Source organism: Sinohyriopsis cumingii, unplaced genomic scaffold (assembly GCF_028554795.1).
Source record: "Sinohyriopsis cumingii isolate HCF-2022 unplaced genomic scaffold, ASM2855479v2 utg000379l, whole genome shotgun sequence".
NCBI classification, from domain to species: domain Eukaryota; kingdom Metazoa; phylum Mollusca; class Bivalvia; order Unionida; family Unionidae; genus Sinohyriopsis; species Sinohyriopsis cumingii.
This window is the reverse complement of record NW_028315894.1, coordinates 2,163,818-2,188,422: the sequence shown is the minus strand read 5'-3', so window position 1 is coordinate 2,188,422 and position 24,605 is coordinate 2,163,818. Positions and strand designations below refer to the sequence as shown.

The following is a 24,605-nucleotide window of genomic DNA, read 5'->3' as shown; positions in this document are numbered from 1 at the left end:
GGTTTCATTCGTTAGCAAGAGGACAGCAAGGAGAGAGGGAGAGCCAAGCAGCGCAACATAACAGATAGAAAAACACCAAAACAACTAGAAGCTGCAGAAATACAGAGCCTGCCTGGAGAAATTGCTGAAATACAAAATATCGGATAACAAGAAATCTCCTAAAGCCCAAGAATAATCAGCCAGAGAATTGATTTTGATAAAACTTCCAATAATATTGTTTATGAAAGAGATTTCAGATCACTGGCTGATAAAATTAAAACTGAACATATAACTACATTCACAACATTAGTGCAATTATTTAAAAATTATATCCTGGAGTATACTAATAACGACCTAAAGAAGAAGAAAATTATTGAAACGATACAACATTTAAATCAAATTGTATCAGATCTTGAATTTACTAATCAAGTTATTATCGAAATAATATATACTAGTACTTATGATATAGGAAGTAGAAAAATAACAAACATCAGGCAATTATATATTATTATTAATCACTATAAAAAAGCTGAAGCAGATATATTAAAATTTATACTTCCCGGATTTAAAACTGACAAACTAAAGAAATCAGTCAACGATCTTATCAATGAAAAGTTTCCCAAAATACTCGAGTCATGGAGAAAAATAGCCCCAACAGCATCTCTTCTAAGACATAACAATGATCCATATGGTGAAGGTCGTCACATTTCACCAGTACTCATTAATATAACTTCAACTATCTCAGTCAATCTTGTATGCAATGTAATTGATGGCAGCCATCCAATAAAACTTGAAAAATCAAATCAAGCTCAACAAGGATATATTCATTACACATTTACTCTGCAAGTACCAGCTGGATATTTGATTGTACAGGATATTTGATTGTACAAGAACCTATTAATCCTGTTTATCTACGATGTCATAATAATTTATTATCAAGAATACATTTGAAACTTACTGACCAATCCAGACACTTAATTGACTTGCGTGGAGAATTTTTAAATATAAATTTATACGTAAAATCTTAACAATTTTCAACCTCAGCGTGAAATCAGATTTACTTTATTCTGATGACAAAATTATTTTTTTAAAATAAAATTGTCGAGGAAAATCTATCAGATTTCGTAATTCTTGAGGGTGAAATCCCCAGCGATTCTCTAATTGTTTTTTTCCATTTTCGATAAATTCTCTTTTTACTCTAAAATCAGTCAAAAAATTGACAAAAAACACATGAAAAACATCATTTTTAGGTGGGTTATACAAGAATTTATTGAAAAATTATCAATTTATCGATAAATCAATTAGAGAATTGCTGGAGTTTTCACCCTTAAGAATTATGAAATCTGATAGATTTTCCTTGACAAAAATGACAAAATGGGTGAAAAACTGATGAATTTTAACAAAATGAAGAAGAAAAAATATTTCTGAAAGAAAAAAATTATTATAATAAAAATATCGTTTGATTTTTTGATCATGAAGATATTTTTGCAGAGTGTTTTACAATTAATTATTTAATCAAGAGGTATATTATATAATGTACCAATATGTGAAAGTTTTCATACACGACATCTGCTGTGAGCCAGTACAATATGCAAAGGATGTGAGGATGTACTGTGTCAATGTAGTTCAAATAAATGATGTTGCGTGTGTATTGAAAAATGTCCGTTTTGAGTGCACTAATTTCTCTGTGCGTAATTTTCTATCATGTGAGTATTTTCGTTCAATGGATATTAAAACTCAGAATATGTTTTCAAATAGTGAAAGTGAGCGTTTATGTAAAAAGCACTCCAAATTAATCGTAAGCAGTTTATCATGACCAGTTGTTACATTTATCCAAGTATCATTTTCATCACAGCCATTTTTTTGGTCCTCCTAAATACTGCTAAGCCTGACAAAGCCTAACAAAGCCATGCGAAGTCAAATAAAAAAATCCGTATTTATATTAATTATATTGATGAATAAATTATCAAAGCCGAAAGACTAGTTTTCAACATATTTATGCAAAAATAATATGACCAAAAATTGGACGACAGAGTACAAATTCGAAATCGAATAATGATTTGTTGTTGTTTTGTTGTTGTAGGGTTTGACACCATTTTTCAGCACACAATAGGCTATACATGGCGGCCAGTATTAATGATGGAGGAAGAACCCGGAAAAAACCCCGGAAAGAACCACCGACCCACGAGAAGCTACTGGCAAGCTTTCTCACATACCCACATTGGCTGAATCCGAGACTTGAACCCATGCAAACAGAGGTGAGATGGCAGTGATACGTAATGGATAGCGCTTTATACCACTTGAGGCCCCGGAAATTGAATAATGAAAAAGTAATAACAAAATCATACGTGAACTGTTTATTACTTTATAAATTGTTCATTGAACTTATCGAAAGAAAGTGCAATTTATTTTCAATATATACAGTGCAACCCCATTATAACATGCCCCGCTGTAACACGAATTCGGATATAACGTGGTCGTGGCGTGACTCCTGAAATTTCATATATTCATTCGCAGATGAAAAAATATTTTTTGTTCAAAGTACATGAAATAGTGTATCAAAAATTTATTGGGAAGAGATCACATAGGAATTCGAATTTAATATGATCGTGGCATGGTTCCTGAAATTTTAAATACATGTATGTGTATTTTTCTCGTACCCAGAAAACATTATTTTTTTTTAAGTACGATAAATAGTGTGTAAAACGTTTATTATCATTTTGGGGAAGAGTTCGCGTATGAGTTTTAATATAATACGATTGCAGCGTAGCTTCTGAAATTTAACAATATCACCAGGTTCTTGAAGAGCTATGACAAAATAAACATTATCGGAAATGTTACTTATTACTGATCCAGGAGTAAAGCCAGTAAGTTGTCTTTGTGATTGTCTTCAATTAATTCTGTATACAATCGTTGCTCAAACAATAGACAATATGTGTTTCTTCTTTAACTGCATACACAACCAAGCAGCAGACAATAGGGTGGTTGATAAAAGATTCACACAATTTTAAAAATTTTATATGTACGTTGAAAGCATGTGTTGATTGGTAATTATTCTTGCTGTAGTCGTTCAAACGAATAGGCGTACAAGCATTAATTACTGGAAATTTGCAATGGCGGCACAAGGAAACGCATATGAGAAAATGTTAGCAGTAGGAAATTTGTACAGACACCGTTCATAGACACTGGAACGTAATGAACCGTACACGTGCTTCGTCTTTCTTAACCTAATTTTGCTGTTAATTTTTCCCATTGAATTCAGACACATAATGATGTGTGACAAAATTACTGAATAGTTTAAATATGTATGCAATTTTTGCAATGGAATTAAATATATTACGGATTAATTTCAAGCCCCGACGATATGATATCAGATGGCAAGTAAATGGTGTTGATACTCTCTTCATGCTGTATATTAGACGTTGAATTCAGACACAATGATCTGGGAAAAATTTATTTAATATTGTAAACCTGTGTGCAATTTTTCAATGGAATTACATGCATTATAGATGAAATGAATGCCACGACGGCACAATAGTAAACGGTGTTGATACCCTATTCATCATATACATTAGACATGAATACACGTATATGTGCCAATGAGTTGTTCTCTGGAAAAAAGTAAAATACTCTAAAACCCCGCATTAATGTGACCCCGATATTAATGCGATCTAATTTGTTGGACCCCAATTATCGCGTTATAGCGGGGTTCCACTATACTAATCACACAAAGCCAGACAAAGTCATACAAAGCCTAACAAATCCTCACAAAACCTGACAGAGTCAAAAAAAGTCATTTTATACAAGTGTATTTACAATGTAAATTATACTGACAAATAAATTAACCAAACTGAAGGATTAGTTTTCAATTTAATTTTGCTGAATTAAATAACCTATCAAATTTGGCAGCAAAGTTCAAATTTGAATAATAAGAAAATCGTATGTAAAATGTTTATCATTTGATAAATTCTTCATTTGAGTGATTATCGAAAGAAAATGCAATATTCAGTATGTCCTAATTATACAATGCCTGACATACAAAGTTCAACAAAGCCACGAATAAAAAAGGTTTTAATAAATTTTTCTACGCGAAGTGGGCAGGCCTGCGAAAGAGTTTCAGAAAAACACACATGAAGTAAATAATACACCATAGTCACTCACATAAAACACTAGGTTTTATTTTAATTTCAACTTGTAGTACACCATTCCTCTCACCAAAATTCTAAATTGCAAATAATTTCACAAATATCAAAATTTATACCAGGCCAAACCAACGAATCTGAAAAGTCCATATAAAAACATATATTAAGACAACTGGTAAAATTTTGACAAATAGTTCTGCTATCCCTACATAAAGACAAGATAGCATACACACACAATAGCATTAATACACATAGCATACACGGGACATATGGAGATCTTTGGCAAAGATCACCAAAAATTAAGGATACAAAATCTGAAAATGTGGATGAGACCCATGTTTTGGACTACTGCCCTTTAAATAACACTAGGACTCAATAAATACCCCATCAAAATTAAGTTATAAACTTAAATTTTGATCACAATTCTTTTGTAAAATTTAAACAAACACACACATCTTTGGAGATAAACAAATACATGAAAACCACTATATTTTTGGTTAAGTGGGGGGGGGGCATCAGTATGGTGGCCCCCCCCCCCAATAACTGACAAGCCTTTCTATGATTTTCCTTGCAATTGTATTCCAAACTCGTTAATTTATGTAAATAATAATAAAGTATAGTAAAAATAATGATCAACTACACTACATTCCACCTCTTTTTAATTTATAATAGCATATCTAATGAATTAAATGTAATAATGAATGTTCAGTAATGTTTGTTTGTTGTTATTTCTTTGAAATAAAAGTCCAAAATTGAATAAATTTAATAAGGTTGAAAAGAAAAGAAACATAACGGTATCAAGAACATTTTGAAGAATTATGTTCTGCTCTAATACACTGTCAATTTGACTTTTTTGGGGGAATGCATATAAAGAAAGCAAAAAAATCATAATCACATATTAATAAATTTATATTTTGCATAATCAACATTTTGTAACTGCCCTTATACTGCCTCTGTGTTAATTCAGTTAAAGGTATAGCGTGTCTACTCACCTACTCGTGATTGTAACGTGTTAATGCATGATAATCTTATTACAGTAGCACTTCAGTACCATATGCCTTAGATTTTATATCAACAGTAAATACAGTATACCAGAATAAACCATATTATATCTTTGCTAAATTACTTGGAAAAATATATTAATTATCGTGAGACAGAAAGAAAATATTTCAGCTAAAACGTTCATGATCACGACCTCCCACCCTCACCTTAACATTTAGATGACCAACACCTTATTGTAGATCAGTTGATATTCCTACAATAACTTGTATTGAAAGACAATGCCTAAACATGTTGGTTTTTATTAATAAATTGAGATCACTAAAGCCAATTTTCCATTATTATGAAAAACACACGTTGTATTCAGTCTTCACAGAACATACTGGTATATAATAATTCTCAGCATATCTTTATTAACACAGCATTTTACAAAACAACGAACAACAGAAAGTATCACATTATTTCTTTATAACTGATTTCAGATTTCTATCAAATATGGCATATCTAGCCGCTAACTAAAAATTAATAAATATGTACAAAGATTATTGTTCAATGTCTTGTCAAGCAGTTTTAAAACATGAAATCAAGTGTATCAACATTAAACTAATGAAGTTCAACTCAAATGTATTTGGCATATTATAACAATATTAGAAAACTGAACTTTCTTCAGATAATCAGTTGAAAGAAAAATTTATAAAATAATAATAAACATTTCCAACATGAGTGTGTCATACTTTTTTGTTACTTTATGATTGTTTTGAAATTCGAACTTTGTCGCCCAATTTTCGGTCATTTAATTCTGCATAATATGTTGAAAACTAGTCTTTCAGCTAAACTAATTTATTCAACAATATAATGAACAATATAATCACTCTGTTTTAATCTGACTTTGCATGGCTTTGTTGGGCTTTGTCAAGCTTAGCAGTATTTAGCAGGTAACGGGTCAGAAAGGACCGGTACCAAAAAGACCCGGTCCAGAAAGGCCAGTAACAGGTCAGAAAGGACCTGGTTGGAAAAGGCCCGGGTTAAAAAGGACTATTTACAAGATTGATAAATTTTAATAATAATAATAATATGAAGAAGAAGAAGAAGAAAAAAAAAAGACAGCTTTTTTACAATACCCATATATATTCACTCCTAAGTCAATGACATTTTTACATATATTGCTAAAACACTGAAAAGCCAAAACGGAAGCACTGGTTAGTGATGATTAACACCTAGAAAAAAAGCATGGATACCGATTACACAGATTGTAGTACCGACATTACGAAAGAATCAGCGATCGCCTTGTACTTTTCACACTTCCTTTACCTGTTTTCTGTCTCAGATTTATTTAATATGTTAGGAAACTTTGATAATCACACTTAAGATGCAAATACAAGTCTCTACAATCACAACTCTTTGCCATGCCTCCAGTCTCAACAGCGCTTGATGTAATACGATTTTAAGTTTTTGTAACGATTACTGAGACACTCCTTACTGACCTACCCCAGGCAATTATCTGTAAACTTCATATGGGACCAGAAAACATCTACTACGATAAGGTACATGCGCATGCGAAGCAACAAATAAGATAATTACAACATGTAATACCTATATAAACAGCAAAGTCTTTACTGGTGATCACTGATTCAGGTACTTAGGTATTGATTTCTATGCTAACTTTATTACAATCTATTTATTTTAATTTTAGCATTGTTTTACTAAATAACCTGCTGTGTACAATTTATCTCAACGACACACAATTAAGTTTTTGGTACTTATTGTTTCATCTTGTTTCACCATAATCTGTTTTCCATACCCGTCTATCAATTTATTACGACTTATAATAATTTATTAAATGAATGATATTGATAAAAATTATCTATTTGTTCTGATTTTTACAACTGAATGAGGACTTCATCAATGCTCTATGACTTCTTGGCAGCAGACATCAGACTATAGATGGGGAGCCACACTTCCTGCTGGCAACTGAATATCAGTTAGGACTTTTGCGAGAAGCGAAACAGTGGTACATGGATGGAACATTTAAGGTAAATCTTGATGTTGTATTAGTTAGTTTTCGCTGTACGAGTACCTGTTATTGCTGAGCTCCAGATTTTTTTCGGTTTCAAATTTACAATAGCACGCATTAATAGCCTTCGTGTCCATTTGTTTAATAAGTGTGGTTATAACTTCTAGGTCCTTGGTGAGCCATTCAGACAATAGGGTCAGCTCATGTCCGTCCGTGCCTTCATCGAAAGGAATGGCACACAGAAGCAGTTGCTGCTTGTGTTTTGTCTAATGAGCCGGAAAACGAAGTCAGACTATCTGGCTGTAAGCCATTATGAAAAAGCTTTCTGTCTCTCTACCTGTTACAAAAATCACTGACATACATGCATGAAATCAATAAGAAAATTACTTATTTTCTCAGGACATGTGGGCATTAAAATCGTTATGTCTTTGTTCTGCTGAAAGACATGATTAAACAACATCGTTGATGAAACGTGACCTGGTACTTGCGATCTGCATTGCTAGTCGCATGAGTACACAAATCTAACAACCCACACTTTCAAATGTTGTAGAGAAAGAAAAAAGTATTAAATGAAAATCGTATATTGGTTATAATAAAAATACAGAAACGAAATAATACAAAATTTCTCCATATTTATATATTCCGAGAACAACTTCTGGAGTTTTGTTATATCACGTGACTACCACGCTGGCATATGCTCTGTGTTTGATTAAGCAGACTGGCCATATTGCTGGTTTGTACAAAAAGTACCTGACTTTCATTTAACATAATTGAATTTCTGTACAACAGCATTATAAAGGAGTTTGTTGTTGATATCACTTGAATATTGGACATCCAATGTCGTCATCTGAGATTTGTGAAGTCATGTGACTGGTAATGCAAATGGTGAGTACTGGGTCATGTTTCATCTACGCCGTAATTTCGTCTTGTCTGTCAGCGTGTTAACAACATAATGAGTATAATACTTGCCATTTCCGAGAAAATAAATAATTTTCCTATTGATTTCATGCAGATATGAGTCGATATAACATAATTCTAAATTTTCTAGGCCTGCTGGTAAGCAACTACCATACCAAATTTTCGATATGCAGTTGCAATAACCCCACACCCCAACCTATATGTCCAAATATGAAAAATGGGGTGTGAATATTCGGAAGAAACTCAGACTAGAAAACAGACTGCTTTTCATTTTAAGCCGAATTTGTAGTCCTAACTGTTGAATCTAAGAGTTGAAATGAGAAATTGTTGTCCCTTGTATTATATATTAAAAAACGATACGAGCCCTGTATCAATACAGGATTGGGGACTGGTTTAACAAATTACAAGAAGACAAGTTGATTTTACAGAAAATTCAGTCCTTGTTTATACAACAGTTCATAATTTCGAAGGTCTTTTGTCAAAATTTGAATCAACCCGTTTGAAAATATTTTTAATGATGGATTTCTAACCAGATCGTCTTAAGGAGATTAGGTTGTTTGAAAGCCTTATTCGGGATTTTATTGGGGCAGGTAAATTCAGGGTTAAACTCTTTTCATTACAAGACAAGATTCATATTATTTGTGTTTATTGTTTTTTTTATATATATACTGTAATAGGAAATATATATATTGCTATAGAATTATTTAGAATTAAAGGTTTGAAAGGAAACAAAACATAATTTATGTTCATTATGTTGTTCCCACTTAGCAGCATAATGCAGCAAAATAAAGTTAGAATTTTTATTCTAGGAATAGAATCAAAATTGTTTTATGTGATACATTTTGTGGTTTGTGCATGATCATCTTTTCTGACTTTGATGTTTTTGGAGAGCCTTGAAAGAGAAACATTTTTAAATTTAGAAAATACATGTTTTATAATCTAAAATGTTCTTTAATTCTATTCAGTAATGGTCATATGTGAACGTTGAAAAGTAATTTCATCCTGGAAAAACCCTGGAAATGACATGGAAATTTATCTTAAGGAAAGCTTAATAACCGTGAACAACATTACTATATCCCTCTGTTATTTCAGGATTGCATCCTATATCGTAATAGTAAAGTCAGCAGCCACTGTTGTGCAATTTTGTTAAGTTTATTGGTTGAAAAGTGAGTATATGTGTATGCATGTTTTTATAGTTTGATGATTATTTGTTGCTGTTATTGTAGAATTGTTTACTATATTTTGCTGTTAAATTTATTTGACAGACATTATAGCATTATTGTTGTAGTATTTGATATTAGATTTTAATATTCATGTATTAGCAATAATGATTGTTATTATTAACTAATTTATAAATCTGAAATGGCAATAGCATTTGTCTTTTTTGTGCTTATATTAGTTAGATATGATATCTTTTCTTTTTCTCTTTCTAACCCATCATACAAATTTATGTTGTTAATTTTTTTATAAATAACCTCTTAATTCTTTTCCAATTGTGACTTGACTTTCATTGCAATCACAACGCAGAAACGGTGCCTACAAGGCACAGAATCTAACAAATGTCTACTGAAAGCATAAATTATAATCAACGCAAATAAAATATGCATACACATGTATTAACGATATTGAATGTATGTTAAACAGGAAGAGTCAATAGTCTTCGCAAATGAAAATATTCATCCATCATAAATGAAATCACCATTACTTAATTAAGGCATTACCATGACAACATTGGCATGCACAACCCACACGTGGGTGACACTAGACCAGCAAGTTGTTCTCCACCAAAGAAAAAAAAAAAAAGGTGGAGAACAACTTGCTGGTCTAGGTTGACACTAACTCGTATTCAGTCTTGATATGTTAAAACAAAGATATTACTGATTTGCTTTACATACAATGTTTTCTAACACAATTATTATTTGTCTTCTTTGTTTATTTTAGACACAACATGTAGCAGCGTGTCACAATTATTTTCATGATCACTTGACATACGGAACAATGATTCTCTACTGCACATTATTTATAGACATTTAGCAGTAAAACCTGGATTTGATATTGCGTATTAGTTACTTTTATTAGACATGGTACTAGTAGTTGGTAATTAATACATAAATGGGCCTTTTTGGGTCGGGCCTTTTCTGACCTTTTTTTTTTTTTTTTTTTGGGGCACCAGACAGATGCCCCCCCATTCCTAATTACATAAATTATTTATGTGTTTTTGTATTCCCCCAGATATGTTGTTGTGTATTATTTCATCGTTTTTGTGACGTGAAATTAGGAGTTCGGGTATTTATTCAATCCCTAGTGTTTCTATAGAGGAGTATCTCCGAGAGTGATTTTGATTATCCTTCTCGGTTAAACTTCCTCTTTTTCGTTTCCTCTGTGACCTTGCTAGGGTCTCCTACATCCCATGTTTGCTATATGTTTGTGCTATGGGTTATGTATGCTATAATGTGTTTTTGTTGGGATAGCTTGTTGGATCAGATTCTTGTAGTGCATAAGTTTTCCTATTATATTCCGTAATATTATATAACGGAAGTTCTTTTTATATGTTTTGAATTTTGAAGAAAGGTGATACCCCCTTATTTTTTGAATCTTATTGATTCTTATGTATGTGATAAATCACCTTTCTTGGTTAGATTAGACTGAGCTCCATGAAGGGTTCACATTTTTTTACTTATTATGCTTTTCCCCCGTGGAGCAGGTCTATCTTTTAATTAGAAATATCTCAAAATTGTTTCAATCGTAGTGGAAAAAAAAAAAAAAAAAAAAAAAAAAAAAAAAAAAAAATTTTTTCAGGTAAGTTTTTTTAAAATTTAAATTTAAGTTTAAAACTCAATTTCAATTCCAAAAAATTTTATAGATATTAGTGATAGAAAGGATAGAGATTCAGTTTTTATATATTTATTTACAAGAGGGGTTCCTTTCCAGATTCTGCCATGGGCCTGTTCACTTCGCGTAGCGCCATGTGACATAGCCCCATGGCATCATTATCTGTACTTTCCCTCTTGAGGTATTCCTTATGTTAAAATTTAATTGGGCCACATTTCTTAATATTATTAACGATAAAACTTGAAATTTTATATAAAGTTGCTTTACTAAAGTCACCATCAAGATATAATATACATTGTGGTTTAAATTTACTCTTTAAGTTAATTTCATCAATTATTTTATTCCTATCAGCTTCTGTTTCCTTACAGTGTAACATAACGTGTTTTTTATTGTATATTCCTATTTTACACAGCGGACATTTAGGCGGTACTCCGACCATGTGCCGTCTCGCTGCAACCTCTCCCGTCAACCACGTATCATGCATGTATTTGAAGGCGAGGCTTTGTATTTTTAAAGATCCTAATTGTGACCAGTGCCCCCATGCCTTTTTCCAGTTCACATATAAATTTTCTCGTTCAACTTTACTTAGTATATTTTTGGTTATGTCATTCCGAATCCATTTATATGAGAGTTTTTCGTCCTGGTCCCAAAATTCTTTTGTGTCCCTATATTTCATTAATAGATCTCTTATACTCTTAAATTTTCTAGGTGTTTCTAAAAGTTTCATTAATTTGTTATTTTTATATATTCCCTCCCTGTTCCGCAATACAAAACCAAACCAATATATATATATCCCCTCCCATGGTAATTTGGGTTCGTCACTCAGTCGTTTAAATCTATTTAATATATTGGTAACTTTTAAAATTATGGGGCTTGGTAACCCTATTCCCCCTGATTCTTTTGCCTTGTATAATGTTTCTTTTATAACATAATGTAATTTAAAATCCCATATATATTTAATTATAAGTTTATCTATATTATTTAATATTATGTTACTTATGTTAGTAGACTTCATAATATAGTTCAAATTTGTATACATATATGTTTTGGCCACCTGTGCCCGTTCCATTAAACATAACGGCAGAAGTGCCCAGATATCGATATTTCTTTTTATCTCACATTCCATTTTTTTACAGTTTTCCTTTTCTTCATTTTTGCCAAAGTACACACCAAGTGCTTTAACGGTATCTTTAAACATATGGGCTGGTATGCTGGAAAGCCTACCGCGCCAGTTGCCTATCTCTAAAATTTCTGTTTTATCATGATTTATTTTTGACCCCGATGCTCTTCCAAATTTTTCATATTCCTTTATAAGGTTCTCAAAGGATTTCGGGTCCTCTAAAAAGTTAGTGCAATCATCTGCATGTTGTAACATTTTCACTTCCTCTTTGATATTTGGAACATTTATACCTTTAATTCCTTTGTTTAGTTTTACACTGATACTGAGCATTTCAATTGCTATCACGTATAATAGCATTGATAGTGGGCATCCTTGCCGCACCGATCTTTTAATGTCAAATTGTTCTGTCATGGCTCCGTTATTTTGAACTCTAGAAGTAATGTTATTATATAGAATTTGTGTCCATTTTCGGAAAGGTTCTCCGAAGCCAAATTTTTCCAGGACTTTTTGTATATAGTTATGCTCTATTCTATCAAAAGCTTTTTCTTGATCAAAAAGTACCATAGCAGCTTTCTGTCCCTTATTTTGTACATGTTCTATAATTGCAGTTATGCTTAATATGTTATTTTGTATGTCCCTATTTTTGGGCCCACACGTTTGATTTACATTTATTATTCCACCTATCCCCTTTTTTAGCCTATTGCTTAGGATTCTACTTAATATTTTGTAATCCGTATTAAGGAGGGAGATGGGCCTCCAATTTTTCAGTTCTTCCCTATCCCCTTTGCCTTTATATATTAAAATGATGATCCCTTCTTTCATCGTTTCCGACATTTCATTATTTCTTAAAAATATATTGTTATATAACCATTCAAGAATGGGCGACAGCTCTCTGCAAAATGTCATATAGAATTCAGCAGAGAGTCCATCTCCCCCTGGAGATTTTCCCTTATTCATTGCATTTATACTTTCTAAAATTTCTTCTTGTGATATAAAGTCATCACATATTTGTTTAAAATTATCATTAATTTTTTCACATGGTATATCTTGTAAGTAATCATCAATTTCATTCTCTGATATTTTTTGAGACGTATACAGTGTTGCATAATAGTTTTTAATATGATCCATAACTTGCTTTTTTTCTATTATTGTTGTTGTTGTTGTTGTGTTGATTTTTACCCTCTCCATAAATTTATCTCCCCCCATTCTTTTCTCTTCTCTTTTATATAATCCCTCTGCTTTTTTATATATCCCCGTAAATTTCCCTGCCCTAATTTCTCTAACCCTACTTTCTATTTTATTTATTTCTTCCAATCTGTTTTTTAAATTGGTCTCTATATCCTTAGCATTTGTTTTTTGTAGTTGGTATCTGATCGCTTCTCTTTCTGTTTTCAGTTTCCTATTTTTTAAATTACAGTGTTCAATCGCTAGTTTTTTTAGTTTGACTTTAAGTTTTTCCCACTCTAATATTATATCACCATATTCCTTATTCTTGAAATCTTCTATCTCTTTCTTTACTCTTTGTATAAAATCTGTATCTTTTAAAATTGAATTATTTATCATCCATCTTCCGTGCCCCCATTTTATTCTATTTTTAAAGATTACAGTCATATTAATAAGTTTATGATCTGATATTTTAAAATTTGTGATACTCGATTCTTTGTATACATTTTCATCATAGTTGTTACAGTAAAATTTGTCTAAGCGGCTTCCTTTATTTATTTTATAATTATAAGTATATTCTTTCCTTAATAAATTTTGTACTCGGTACACATCCGTTAATTTATATTTTTTGATAAAAAAGTCCATATCCGGTTTGATCCTAATATCGTTTGGCGCTAGATCCCCCTCCCTATCTATATTTTCTCCCACCCAGTTAAAATCGCCCCCTATAATTATATTCCCTGTTGCATATTTCTCTATATATTTATTTAAATTCTCTAAGAATATTTTTTTTTGTTCCCTATTTGCTGGCATGTATACATTAATTATATGCACATCCTCTATTGTAATATGTATCATCCTACCGTTAAAAATCTTATCTACTTCTATTCTTTCCCATGTCAAACCTTTTTTATTTTTGATTAGAACTGCCACCCCTCCTTTAATATCTGTGTGTTCGTAATCACAAATTAATAAGATCCCATTTAGGTAACTTTCCATTATTATTTTTATATTATCTTTAAAACCGTTATGCGTCTCTTGTATTAACAATACATCGTAATTTAGATCTTTAGGGAATTTAAAAATTTTTTCCCTATTTATACCATTTATATTTATAGACAAGAATTGTAAGTTTTTTCCTTCCATTCTTGTCTCTTCCAGGGTGTCGCTTTTTCCTTTTTATTCTAAATTATTTAACAAATTATTATAATTCTTGTGTTATAAACTTGTTTGTGAAATGTCTGTAGGAGGGGCACTGGTTTCCCCACCCCCCTCTGATGTATTTGTACTATTTTGTGTTTCCCCTGCACTTGTCACTGTTGTTTGTATTGTACTCTCTGACTCTGTATTCATGGTTTGTATCGATTCTGTTGTTGTTGTTGTAATTACATTCTCTTTCTCCATTTCCGTGTCATTTTCCGTTTCCAGTTCCGATTCATTTCGTCCCATATCATCTCCCTCGCTTTCCAGTTCTGAGTCTTCTTCTTCTTGTATTTTCTCTATTTCGGCCTCTATAGTTTTCTTTCCCTGTTTATTTTTCTTGCGTTGTATTGCCTTCTCCTGTGGTGATATAGCTTCAGAATTCCTTTTCGCCCTCTTTCTCTTGGGCATGGGCGTCGATGTCAAAGGGGTGTCTGTCTGTAGGCTATCTCCTAGTTGTATGTTCTCTAGGACACTAAATCTATTTTGTGTCGTGATCTCTTCTTCAATTTGTACACTCGCTTTTGCCGTTTTGTTTGGGCTCAGGTAGTTCTCCCACTCCAACGTCTTGTGCCCCTCTATTTTTGTGATCTCTAGCTCGGGTAGTACTTGTAATTCCTCTTCTCTTTCTTTTTCTTTTTCCTCTCTAACCTGTCTTATCAGATTGAGGATCTCTTCCTGTTGCTTTTGTAGTTGTTGTTGTTGTTGTTTTGGCTGCAGGGGTACGGTTTTCTGCCCTTGTTCTGATGCTTTACTGGCATAGGTTTCTTCTTGATTTTTGGGTCTCTCCATTCCCCCTTGACAATCTCTAGGTCCATGACCTTTTTGGTGGCACAGGGGGCAAACTCGATCTTGTTCGCTCCCCCTGTACCATGTTTTCAATCGGAAGCCCAAGACATAGAAGAAGATCGGGATCTTCTTGGCATCTTCTCTGCTGACATACAGAAGTCTATTTCCTGACTTGATTGGGGCGAAGCCCCACACAGTCGCCATTTTGTGTGTGACCACGCTCACTCCCGTCTTCTTTTTGATTTTATCCACCAATTCTTGGCTATCCACCTCCATGGGAAGTCCCATCACGTTGATTTCCGTCAATCGTGGCTCCATGGTTCTTATAAAGGGGGCTGCTTTTCTGACCGGGCCTTTTAAGCACTAGTCCGTTTTGGTCGTGGGACTTTTTGGTACCGGTCCGTTTTGACCCGGAACCATTTAGCAGGACATCATTTTTTTCTCGTTTGAAAATTCTTTGAGAAAATGGTAGCATTCTCTATTACACCACTGCAAAAATTACTTCCATATCTGATGATGCTTGCTAGACAAGGAAGCTCATTTATTTTGTAAAATAAGAACGACGATTTCCTCGTTCCTTTGTTTCATTGACTCAGTCCTACTCAATTACAATCAATAAATCTACACAAATGCATTTGTATGTATTAAACATGCCACCATCTAGTCCGAGTTTCCTCTGACCCTTGTCACCTCATTTTTGATATTTGGACATTTATGTTGGGGTGTAAGTGTTCAAATGTCAACAATGGGGTGGCAAGGGTCAAACTCGGACTAGCCATCATCAGTTAAAGAGAAAAAAGACGCAAAATAGTCACGTGCAAATAGATTTCAATTGGAGTATTTCCATATGTATACGTGCTATTAATTTAATTATTTATCTACATACCTATCTATTTAACTATCTATCATAAATATATAAGTAGAAGAAATAAATACATGTTTAACGATACAATACCTTTCTTCAAGAGGTTCACATTATGTCGGCTAATTCTGCGCAACGATACGTCATTTCTGTAAACACTGGATCACGTGTTATTTTGGTTCTATTTTGTATCAAGAAAGAACGATCGTACTTTAACCAAGGAAAGTGATGCTGATTCGGTATGGTTATATCTATAGTGCCTATTTGAACAGTAAGCAGCATTTCGTTTCGTTCAATAAACATATTCCAACTTGAACCTAATTGAATATACTTTGGCATACATCGACTGCCATCGCATTTCAACAAATTCAAACGTATGTCAACATAACGTGAAAATAATTTCATTTGCTAGTGTCAGATTTTGATTACACCAGGATAAAGACAGAACTGTAAGTAGATTAATTACACATAAATTAGTGGAAGAGTGTCGATATAGGCTGACAAGTGTGTGAGATAATCCTGAAACTTTGCTTGTTCCGATGTCAACCGACATCGGAACACGTTATACAAGGCCCGCTATTTGGATAGTAAGACGAGGAAAGTAGCACCAAAAAAAATATATCATGTGCTATGTCTTACATTGTAGGACTAACTGTAGCACTGAATATCATTTGGACTACATATAAAGGAACAGAAAGGCCCGGCTCAAGGAAATCCCAAAGATGGAATGAAGTACAATGGTCAAGGAAGAAATTCACAGAGGAAGGATGCAGAGGCGTCATTAAGAGCAATCACGTTCGATGTCGCTGAGAAAATGAAAAGAATTGGCAGCTAGCACAGACATGCAGTGTTTGAATCAGATGACATCTGTGTAACCTCAGTCCAACAGTATATCAATACTTATATTATAAGCCTATGTTTGAACATAATCCCCTACCCAACTATTATAAATTTTGGTTATACAGTTTCTGATTTGGATTTTTAATGTAACTTCAACAATTTTTCAGTCATATCGCTATGATGTCTGCAGTGCGGCAGTTTATAGTGATGCCTAGCACTGGGGCATCATGTCGCAGACATGTAGCATGATGTCCCATCCAGTCACATTATCCTGACACCGGGTCGACCAGACCTAAGACTAACCTCTATTCTGAGTGCCAAGTGAGTCAGCTTTTAGTGCCATTTTTGTAAGTCTTTGGTATGACTCGGCCGGGGATTGAACCCACGACCTCCCACATCCGAGGCGGACACTCTAACCACTAGGCCACCGGAGCAGTTGGTTATAGTTTTTTTTTAACTTTTCTTGACATGATGGGCTCATAAGGTCAGGGATGATGCTCAAAATAAGTCTAATAAAATATGATGGGTTCTGCACATTGTGTATGGTCCTTTAAGACTGCAGACTTTGCCCAAAGGTTAAGGTCACTGAGATGGTTTCATCAACAATCTCAAAGTCAATAATGCATTAGTACTAGCACAGATGACTATTAATCATGACCTTCATGCACTATTTACAAACAATTAATTTATAAAGTTAATACTCTTGCAAAACATAAAACATCATGTTAGATTTTAATTGCCTGTTTATTTAAAAAAATTAAATATAATAGTTATGATTGCCAAGATATATTTAGTAACCATTTTTGACTTTAATTTTACACTCATGATATTCAGTTGTTAATACCATGTTATTGTTATTGATCTAGTCATTACGAAAATGTAAAAAATCTTAGAAGATGCCAAGAAATCTTATTTTTATTAATGGGGCTACAAGTATGTCAAGAGGAAAATCACGTATTGTTGGCCATTAAGATGAAAAATGAATCTTCTTTGAATATTGTTATATAGCAACAAAATGCCAGTATTAGTTTTGTTATGATTGAGATATCTACATTATATAGCATATGAGATAATGCACCATATTTAATAACAGAATTAAAAAATATTCATCACACACATATGCACATGGAGATGCACACACACACACACATGTATATATATTCTACTGTTATCTATTTATTACTTTATTTACTTTGTTTCTCTCCAGATTAAATGTCTGAATACTAGATGAATAAGAGATAAAAAAGAACAAATACCTTTGTTGATGCTGCAAAGGAGAACCTGTAACATGAAGCCCCAAAAGTTGCACTGGAAACCAAACAACTGAAAGAAGAATGAAAATTTCAGACAAACATATGCTTTCCAATATGAAATCCTTAGTTTGATACAGAAAATTGTCTTTCATCAAGGATCCTGGATGTGTTTCATTTAACAGAAAGTAATCAATGTGAGTTTTACAGCATATATTGTACAAGCGAATATAGCTAAACCTAATTCAAGGCATAAGGTTTGTTTTCAGGACATGTATAATTTTCATTGTTTCAAAACATTTTCTTAGTTCATTACAATAAAAATGTTTAGGGTTTTAATAAAGCTTTTTTTAAGTCACAAACAGTGGTTATACTAATATGCTTACAAATGTTGTTTACAAATCTGAAACTGTTGATCTTGTTTATACATTTATGTTAATGGAAAATTTGTAGAAAATTTAATGATAATTGAATTTATTGGAATGAATTTAATTGAACTTGACACTCATTTTTTTCTGTATCACTTAGTTATTTCACCATTTAGATTTTCAATTTTTTATACAAAAGTAGAAAAGATTTAGACCATAGACATTTTGACCCAAATTGAAATAAAGAATGTCGTTTTAGTTTCAAAATTATCATTTAAATTTTCATGCATATATCATCAGAATTCCAAATTATGTATGCAGTGTGAATCAGAAAATACATACTGTTGTAATTGCACATTATTTTCCAAGCCTTTGCAAGAAACATTTAAAATTGCATAATGTATACAGAAAACTAGAAATTATTTCATCACATAAACATGTACTACTTGTGTACTTTGTACCCATCTTGTGTGATTTGACATCAATTGCAACTGATTCTGAGAATTTATTTTCGATAATCATCTAATGAAATTTTTTAAATTTGTAATTATAAACATGAAAGTTCATATTTTACAATTGTCATGAAGTCATGAAACTTAGAAATGCATTGCCCATAATGTTATGACGATTTATGCTGTGCGTTATCCAGTTTCCCATGTTTGCAAAATGGAATGACTGTTTATTTTTTACTGGATATATTGATTAATCCCTGAATTTAATAAGATAGGTAAGAACATGACAACCTGCTGGACTATAGGTGTTTTCCAAAATTCCTATAATGTATCAAAAGTCTATAAAGTTTCAAAAGGTTGCATCCAATGCAATTGCATGGTATAAATAGGGTAGTTTTGAGTTTTCTCTGTGCATGAATTGCCATAACACTCCGGATTTCTGTCAGGTTGTCATTGTTTGTAATGTTTCTAAAACCAATAAACAGTTAATACAGGAATTTAATTTGGTATTAAATGAATAACATTTATCAAAAATATTCATGGATATATAATCATGAAAAACCTTTCCAATCCCTGCTTTATGTACATTGCACTTATCTTCATTAATTATAGTTAATTCAAAAAGCTGGAATATTGACTTCCTTGTATATACCCCTGTTTCAAAGAACATCATGTGACAGTGTATACAAGGCAGCTTTTCTAGTAGAATCCCTTAATTCATTTTACGTACATGGGAAATGCTACTTCACAATCCCGACTGTTTGATCCATGAGAAATATTGCTTGGCATAAGGCATCATTGTACTTCCTCCGTGCAGTCATGTTAGGTCTATTGTATGGAGTCATAAAGAATTTCTTATGATTATAACCAGAGTAACCAAGGGAAATCCTTAAAGTTCACCTGAAATTATTAACAGTTATTTATAAACTAAGATAAAATATGATACTTTTTCTTACATATGCACAATGAATAAAACATTATATCTGATATTAAAAGGATTACCCTAACAATTTAAATTTATCAGATCATCATCATCATCATCATTATCATCATCATCTAAAACAAAACATATTAGTCATCATATAATAATATTCTATTATAGAGCCATTTTTAGGATTTGAAAGGGCAAATCCTCATTTTTTTTAAAGCTTCCTACATACCCAACCACACCCTACCTGTGACAAAAGGTTCATAAAACCTGAAATCCCTTTTATATATTAAGTGACTAAGTGAAACATATCCATGTACAAAGTTGCTTCAGAAATAAAATAAGAAATGTTACTATCATTGCATCAATTATACCTTTGAACTTTGAGCCCCAACACATGCACCCCCAATAGTTATTGTAAGAAAATACTGAATGTTTTGTAATAAAGTTACAGTAATATTATCAAATGGCTTAAGCACACACAAATGCTTCAGGTATCATGTATTGGCCATTTATAAAGTCATAATTAATTGAATCATTTTATACAGTTGTTTTTATATTGCAAATTCCAATTATTTTCATAAGATTTATGAGATTATAGTAAAATGTTAAGAGCACATATGTGAAAATAATCATATATTAGATATAAATCCATTTAGTATATACCTGAGTTTTAAATATGTATACTTAGTAGTGAAATAATTTTCAAATTATTAAAATATATTCTCACAGGAAAATATAAGATTTCCCATCATACCATGTGATACTTGATTATTTGGACCTACCTAAGTTGTACCTGCAGAAATAAAAATGAGAACTATAACATTTCATACACGGAAATTAATTGTTCTGATGTCATTTGCATCTCTGTAAAGTTATTTCCCCTTACTACCTTGACAGCAATGATAAATATGCTGACATGCATTGCTTAATCAGACTTGCTTTGTTGTCAGATATGATGAGATAGTTTACAATTGTCAAAAATATAAGCTCCTGCTACAGATTGGGTCATCCAAGTCCAATTGTTTTCTTTTGCTGATATTTATATGATCATCTTATGAAAGTGAGGTGAATTTGTGATAAGGGAGTTGGGATGTTGTGCTTGGAGAATGACTTTAATATTAATCCATTGAAAGATCCTCCTCAAAAATGAATAAATTTCTTCCAGACATATAATTTATCCCAGATGATTGATCAACCAAGAAAGATAACTGAAAATAGTGCTACACTGATTGACCATGTATACGCTAACAGACCAGAAAATGTTAGTGAAATGAAAGTACCTTTTTGTGCCATAAGTGAGTGCTATCCTCTGTGTATAACCATAAAATCTCCATATCTCTGTTGGACGTCACAGAGAAATAAAGTATAGAGACAGTGAAGATTTTGATAAAAAGAAATTCCTTTATGACCTGACTCAAATGTCTTTCAATGAGATTTGAAAATATTTTTTACATTAACATTGCTTATGACAGGTGGTATGGATTTTTTAATAATGTTCCAAACAAACAAAAACCAACAAAAATAGAACATCACTATCAACCTAAATGGGTAACTTCTGACATTGTTCCAGCACAGGTCTGGAATTCTTGACAATGACTGGAAAAATTGAATAGTGGCAAACAAAAAGAATTAGAAAGAAATGAATTTCAACCTTCTTAGTCTGTGACTGATAATGTGACTGCTCTGTTGCATTTGGAAGTTTTAGTATACAGATTCTGAGCTCTTCAGGATGTCTGGAAATGTTTTTTGTTTGGTCTGGAAAAGGTCTGGAATATCTTCTTTAACTTTGTGGCAGGAACCCTATTCTGAAATAAAGGAATCTAGACATAAAAGGGATAAGTTTTATGAAAGTAAAAATTTACACAGACTCAATAACTTTCTTAGTGATCAGGTACAGAGTACACATAGATAAATATCCAACCATTAGCAATTTAATCATAGATGCAGTCCTAGTTTCTCTGATCTTACCCATCTGATTTTATAGAATTTCATGTTTATCTTTGGGTAATAATGTCTAAGATTGATGGGAAATGTCAGAGGAAACTTTGACTATTCTAAACAATTCCAATTTTAATGAATAGAATGTGTTTGACTCTAAGCAGTCACATGATATTGTGGTAATCTTTGCTGTTTTCAAACTGCAAAAAACAATTTAAAATGATCATCCCTTCCCAAAATATTAAGTACAACAAGATAATATATAAAACATAGTGTCTATAAAATAGATATATAAAATAATAGATGTACCATATAAGCAAGCACAAATTGTAACAAGATTTACTGTTTTTCATTTTTTGCTTTGTCACTTATAATTAAAAAAATTCTATCAACTTTTTTATTGCAGCATCTGTAGACGTCTAAATGAGTGTCCAATGGATGGTTGTAGTGATGACCCTCTGTATGATGGTCAGGAAGGCAGAGGGTAAACAGAATATAATTTTGTATTTTAAACTGCACAGATTCAGTACTATGATATTTCATAGATATCTAAACAAGTGGTTTCAAACCTCTGAATACTCTGTATATGATTATTGTTATGAAAAATAAGGAGAAAAATATCACAAAAGGACTAGAACATTAGGTATATGTCTGAAAAACCCTAGACCTGTCAAAGTAAAATTGACTTTCAAGGGAATTGCTGTAACAATGCATATAATGAAAGCTACATCATAGCACTTAGTAAATTATAAAACCAATCAATGAATGAAACAGAATAGAAATAAGAGGTTTGGGTAGTCATAAAAACGTAGCCTAGCAAACTTTGTCAATAGTGCGTTTAAACACAAGTTGCATATTTAATCTGACAGCTAATTATAATAATAATAATAATGATATTGAGCAGTTACTACATTGCTTATTTTTTAATAGATCTAAGTACTTTACAGTATCTGTTAACACATAAGAACATATAATGAGACAAGTATAAGAAAAACAAGCACCATAAAGTTACAAAAAAAGAATGCCTTACTGAAAATAGTTAAGGATAAGGAAACATTGTTAAGTGTCAAGTTGGTTATTGCATTCTGAATAGATGAGTATTTAGAACAATCTTGACTGAAGCCACACTGTTATTGTGTCGTAAGTTCATGAGGTGGTTTGTTCCAGGTATCATATCACAGGTTCTCTAAGACACTTTGTCCATAGGACTTGGGGTTTTATTGGAATAATGAGAAAACATGTATCGAAAGAGGAGTGTAAGCAACTAGATGGTGTGTACACATGGGTGAGGTCAGGTATTTTGAAGAGAGACAGTCAACAAAATGCAGCATAATGAACTGATTTTGCATTTGATTCTGGGGTGAAAAGTTGGCAAGTGAAAGGTAGAAAGTTGGGGTGGGGAATGGGGGGAGGATAGGAGATTCTCTAAGGACAATCCAAGAAGCTGTGTTTTTAACTTAATGAAGTTTCTGTTGTGGATACTGACGTGGACCTGAACAAGATAGAAGGGAATTACAATAGTCAAGTCTAGAAAATACTAGGGAATGGAGCTGATGTGTCTCAGTTCCAGGCATGCAACCTTGCATATATTCATTACATGTTGGTGTAATGAGAGAGTGCTGTCAAGTGTAACACCTAGGTATCATACTGATTGTGTTAATTTAATGTTGGGGTTATCATAATTATTGTTTGAGATAAAGGGTAAGAATGAGAAAGCCTTTGTGAGATGATCAGAATAGTTTCTGTTTTGTCATTTCTCCTTCAGATACGTTCCCCGATCACATTAATGTTAGGGATATAAGCCTGCTACCTCTCGAATCCAGCCCTACTAAAAGACGAAAATTCATCTTTTCTGTATATCTCATATAGACCAAAGGGCAATAACTCTTGCCCCTTACCTCCCCTTGCCACCGCCAGGTGTCACTAGTTTTTAAGCTTCGCTTGTACTGATAACACATACATTATACCTCCAAACAATCCAAGCCATCTTAGCGTTAAATTGGACTGGCTCCTTCCCCAGTCGGCAAAAATTAAGGAGATCAGTGATCGTCTATCAGGACGAATAGGTGATCCGGGGAATGCTAAGGCGTTCTTTTCAGAAAGCCAAGTAGTACCAGCGACGTTCTCATGTCGCTGGTACAAAACTCATTCAGACCCCTTCAGTGCGGATCTTCTGGCCCTGGACAAAAATATGGCAGCAGTTCACATGTCCGCTCCACTGTTTTACAAAGTGGACAAAAATGTGTTCCATGCCACGTCAAAGCTAGTCCGGAACGTATTCGCTACGTCTTCAATGTTAGACTTGGCTTCATTAGCCATTTTCCGACTCGCAGAAAAATCCGACAATGACCACACTTGGGAAGAGACGGCCCGGATTGCTAGAGTTATTAACAGGGCAGCTCACCATTCCATGGCTAATGCGTTGACTGCTTCTGCCAACTTAGACCTGACACAACGTGACGCATGTCTGCGGTCCACGTCGCTCAAGTCCCATCATACTCTGGCTTTACAGATGACTCCGTTTGGGTCGCCTTTACTCTTTGAAGGAAAAATTGAAGAAGTTCAGAAGCAGGCAGCTCAGGAACTGCCCCTCCAACTCGCCGCCCAACCCTCGCAGGTGTTTAGAAAAAATCAGCCCCTGCCACAGCGGAGGGATGATTGGCGGACCAGGGACAAGGGATCCTTACAATCAAATGTGCAGTATAGATCCCAACCCAATGCCAGGAGACAACAGTCTAATCAAGCTAGGAGGCAACCATACAGAGGCAGTAAGAAACAAAGTTTCTCCGTCTTCAAGCCTCCTAACT

General features: G+C 33.1%; 2 protein-coding genes across 6 annotated transcripts in view; one reads left to right on the top strand and one right to left on the bottom strand.

Moving 5' to 3' along the window:
• LOC149774224 (uncharacterized) overlaps positions 1-16,234 on the bottom strand; it is a 154,925-nt gene extending 138,691 nt beyond the window's left edge. For 3 of the 5 annotated variants that reach the window (XM_089945634.1, XM_089945635.1, XM_089945636.1), the window contains exon 1: positions 16,113-16,233. The gene's annotated coding sequence lies outside the window, so the exon portion shown is untranslated. Of the gene's footprint in view, positions 1-16,112 lie in introns of all 5 variants that reach the window. The other 2 variants (XM_089945628.1, XM_089945633.1) reach the window with 1 other exon arrangement.
• Positions 16,235-16,349: 115 nt separating this feature from the next.
• LOC149774223 (uncharacterized) overlaps positions 16,350-24,605 on the top strand; it is a 29,711-nt gene continuing 21,455 nt past the window's right edge. The window contains exons 1-3 of the mRNA XM_089945645.1: positions 16,350-16,468; positions 18,067-18,306; positions 22,205-22,282. Of these exons, the coding sequence (XP_089801771.1) occupies positions 22,222-22,282 (61 nt within the window). The 5' untranslated portion in view covers positions 16,350-16,468; positions 18,067-18,306; positions 22,205-22,221. The remainder of the gene's footprint in view (positions 16,469-18,066; positions 18,307-22,204; positions 22,283-24,605) is intronic.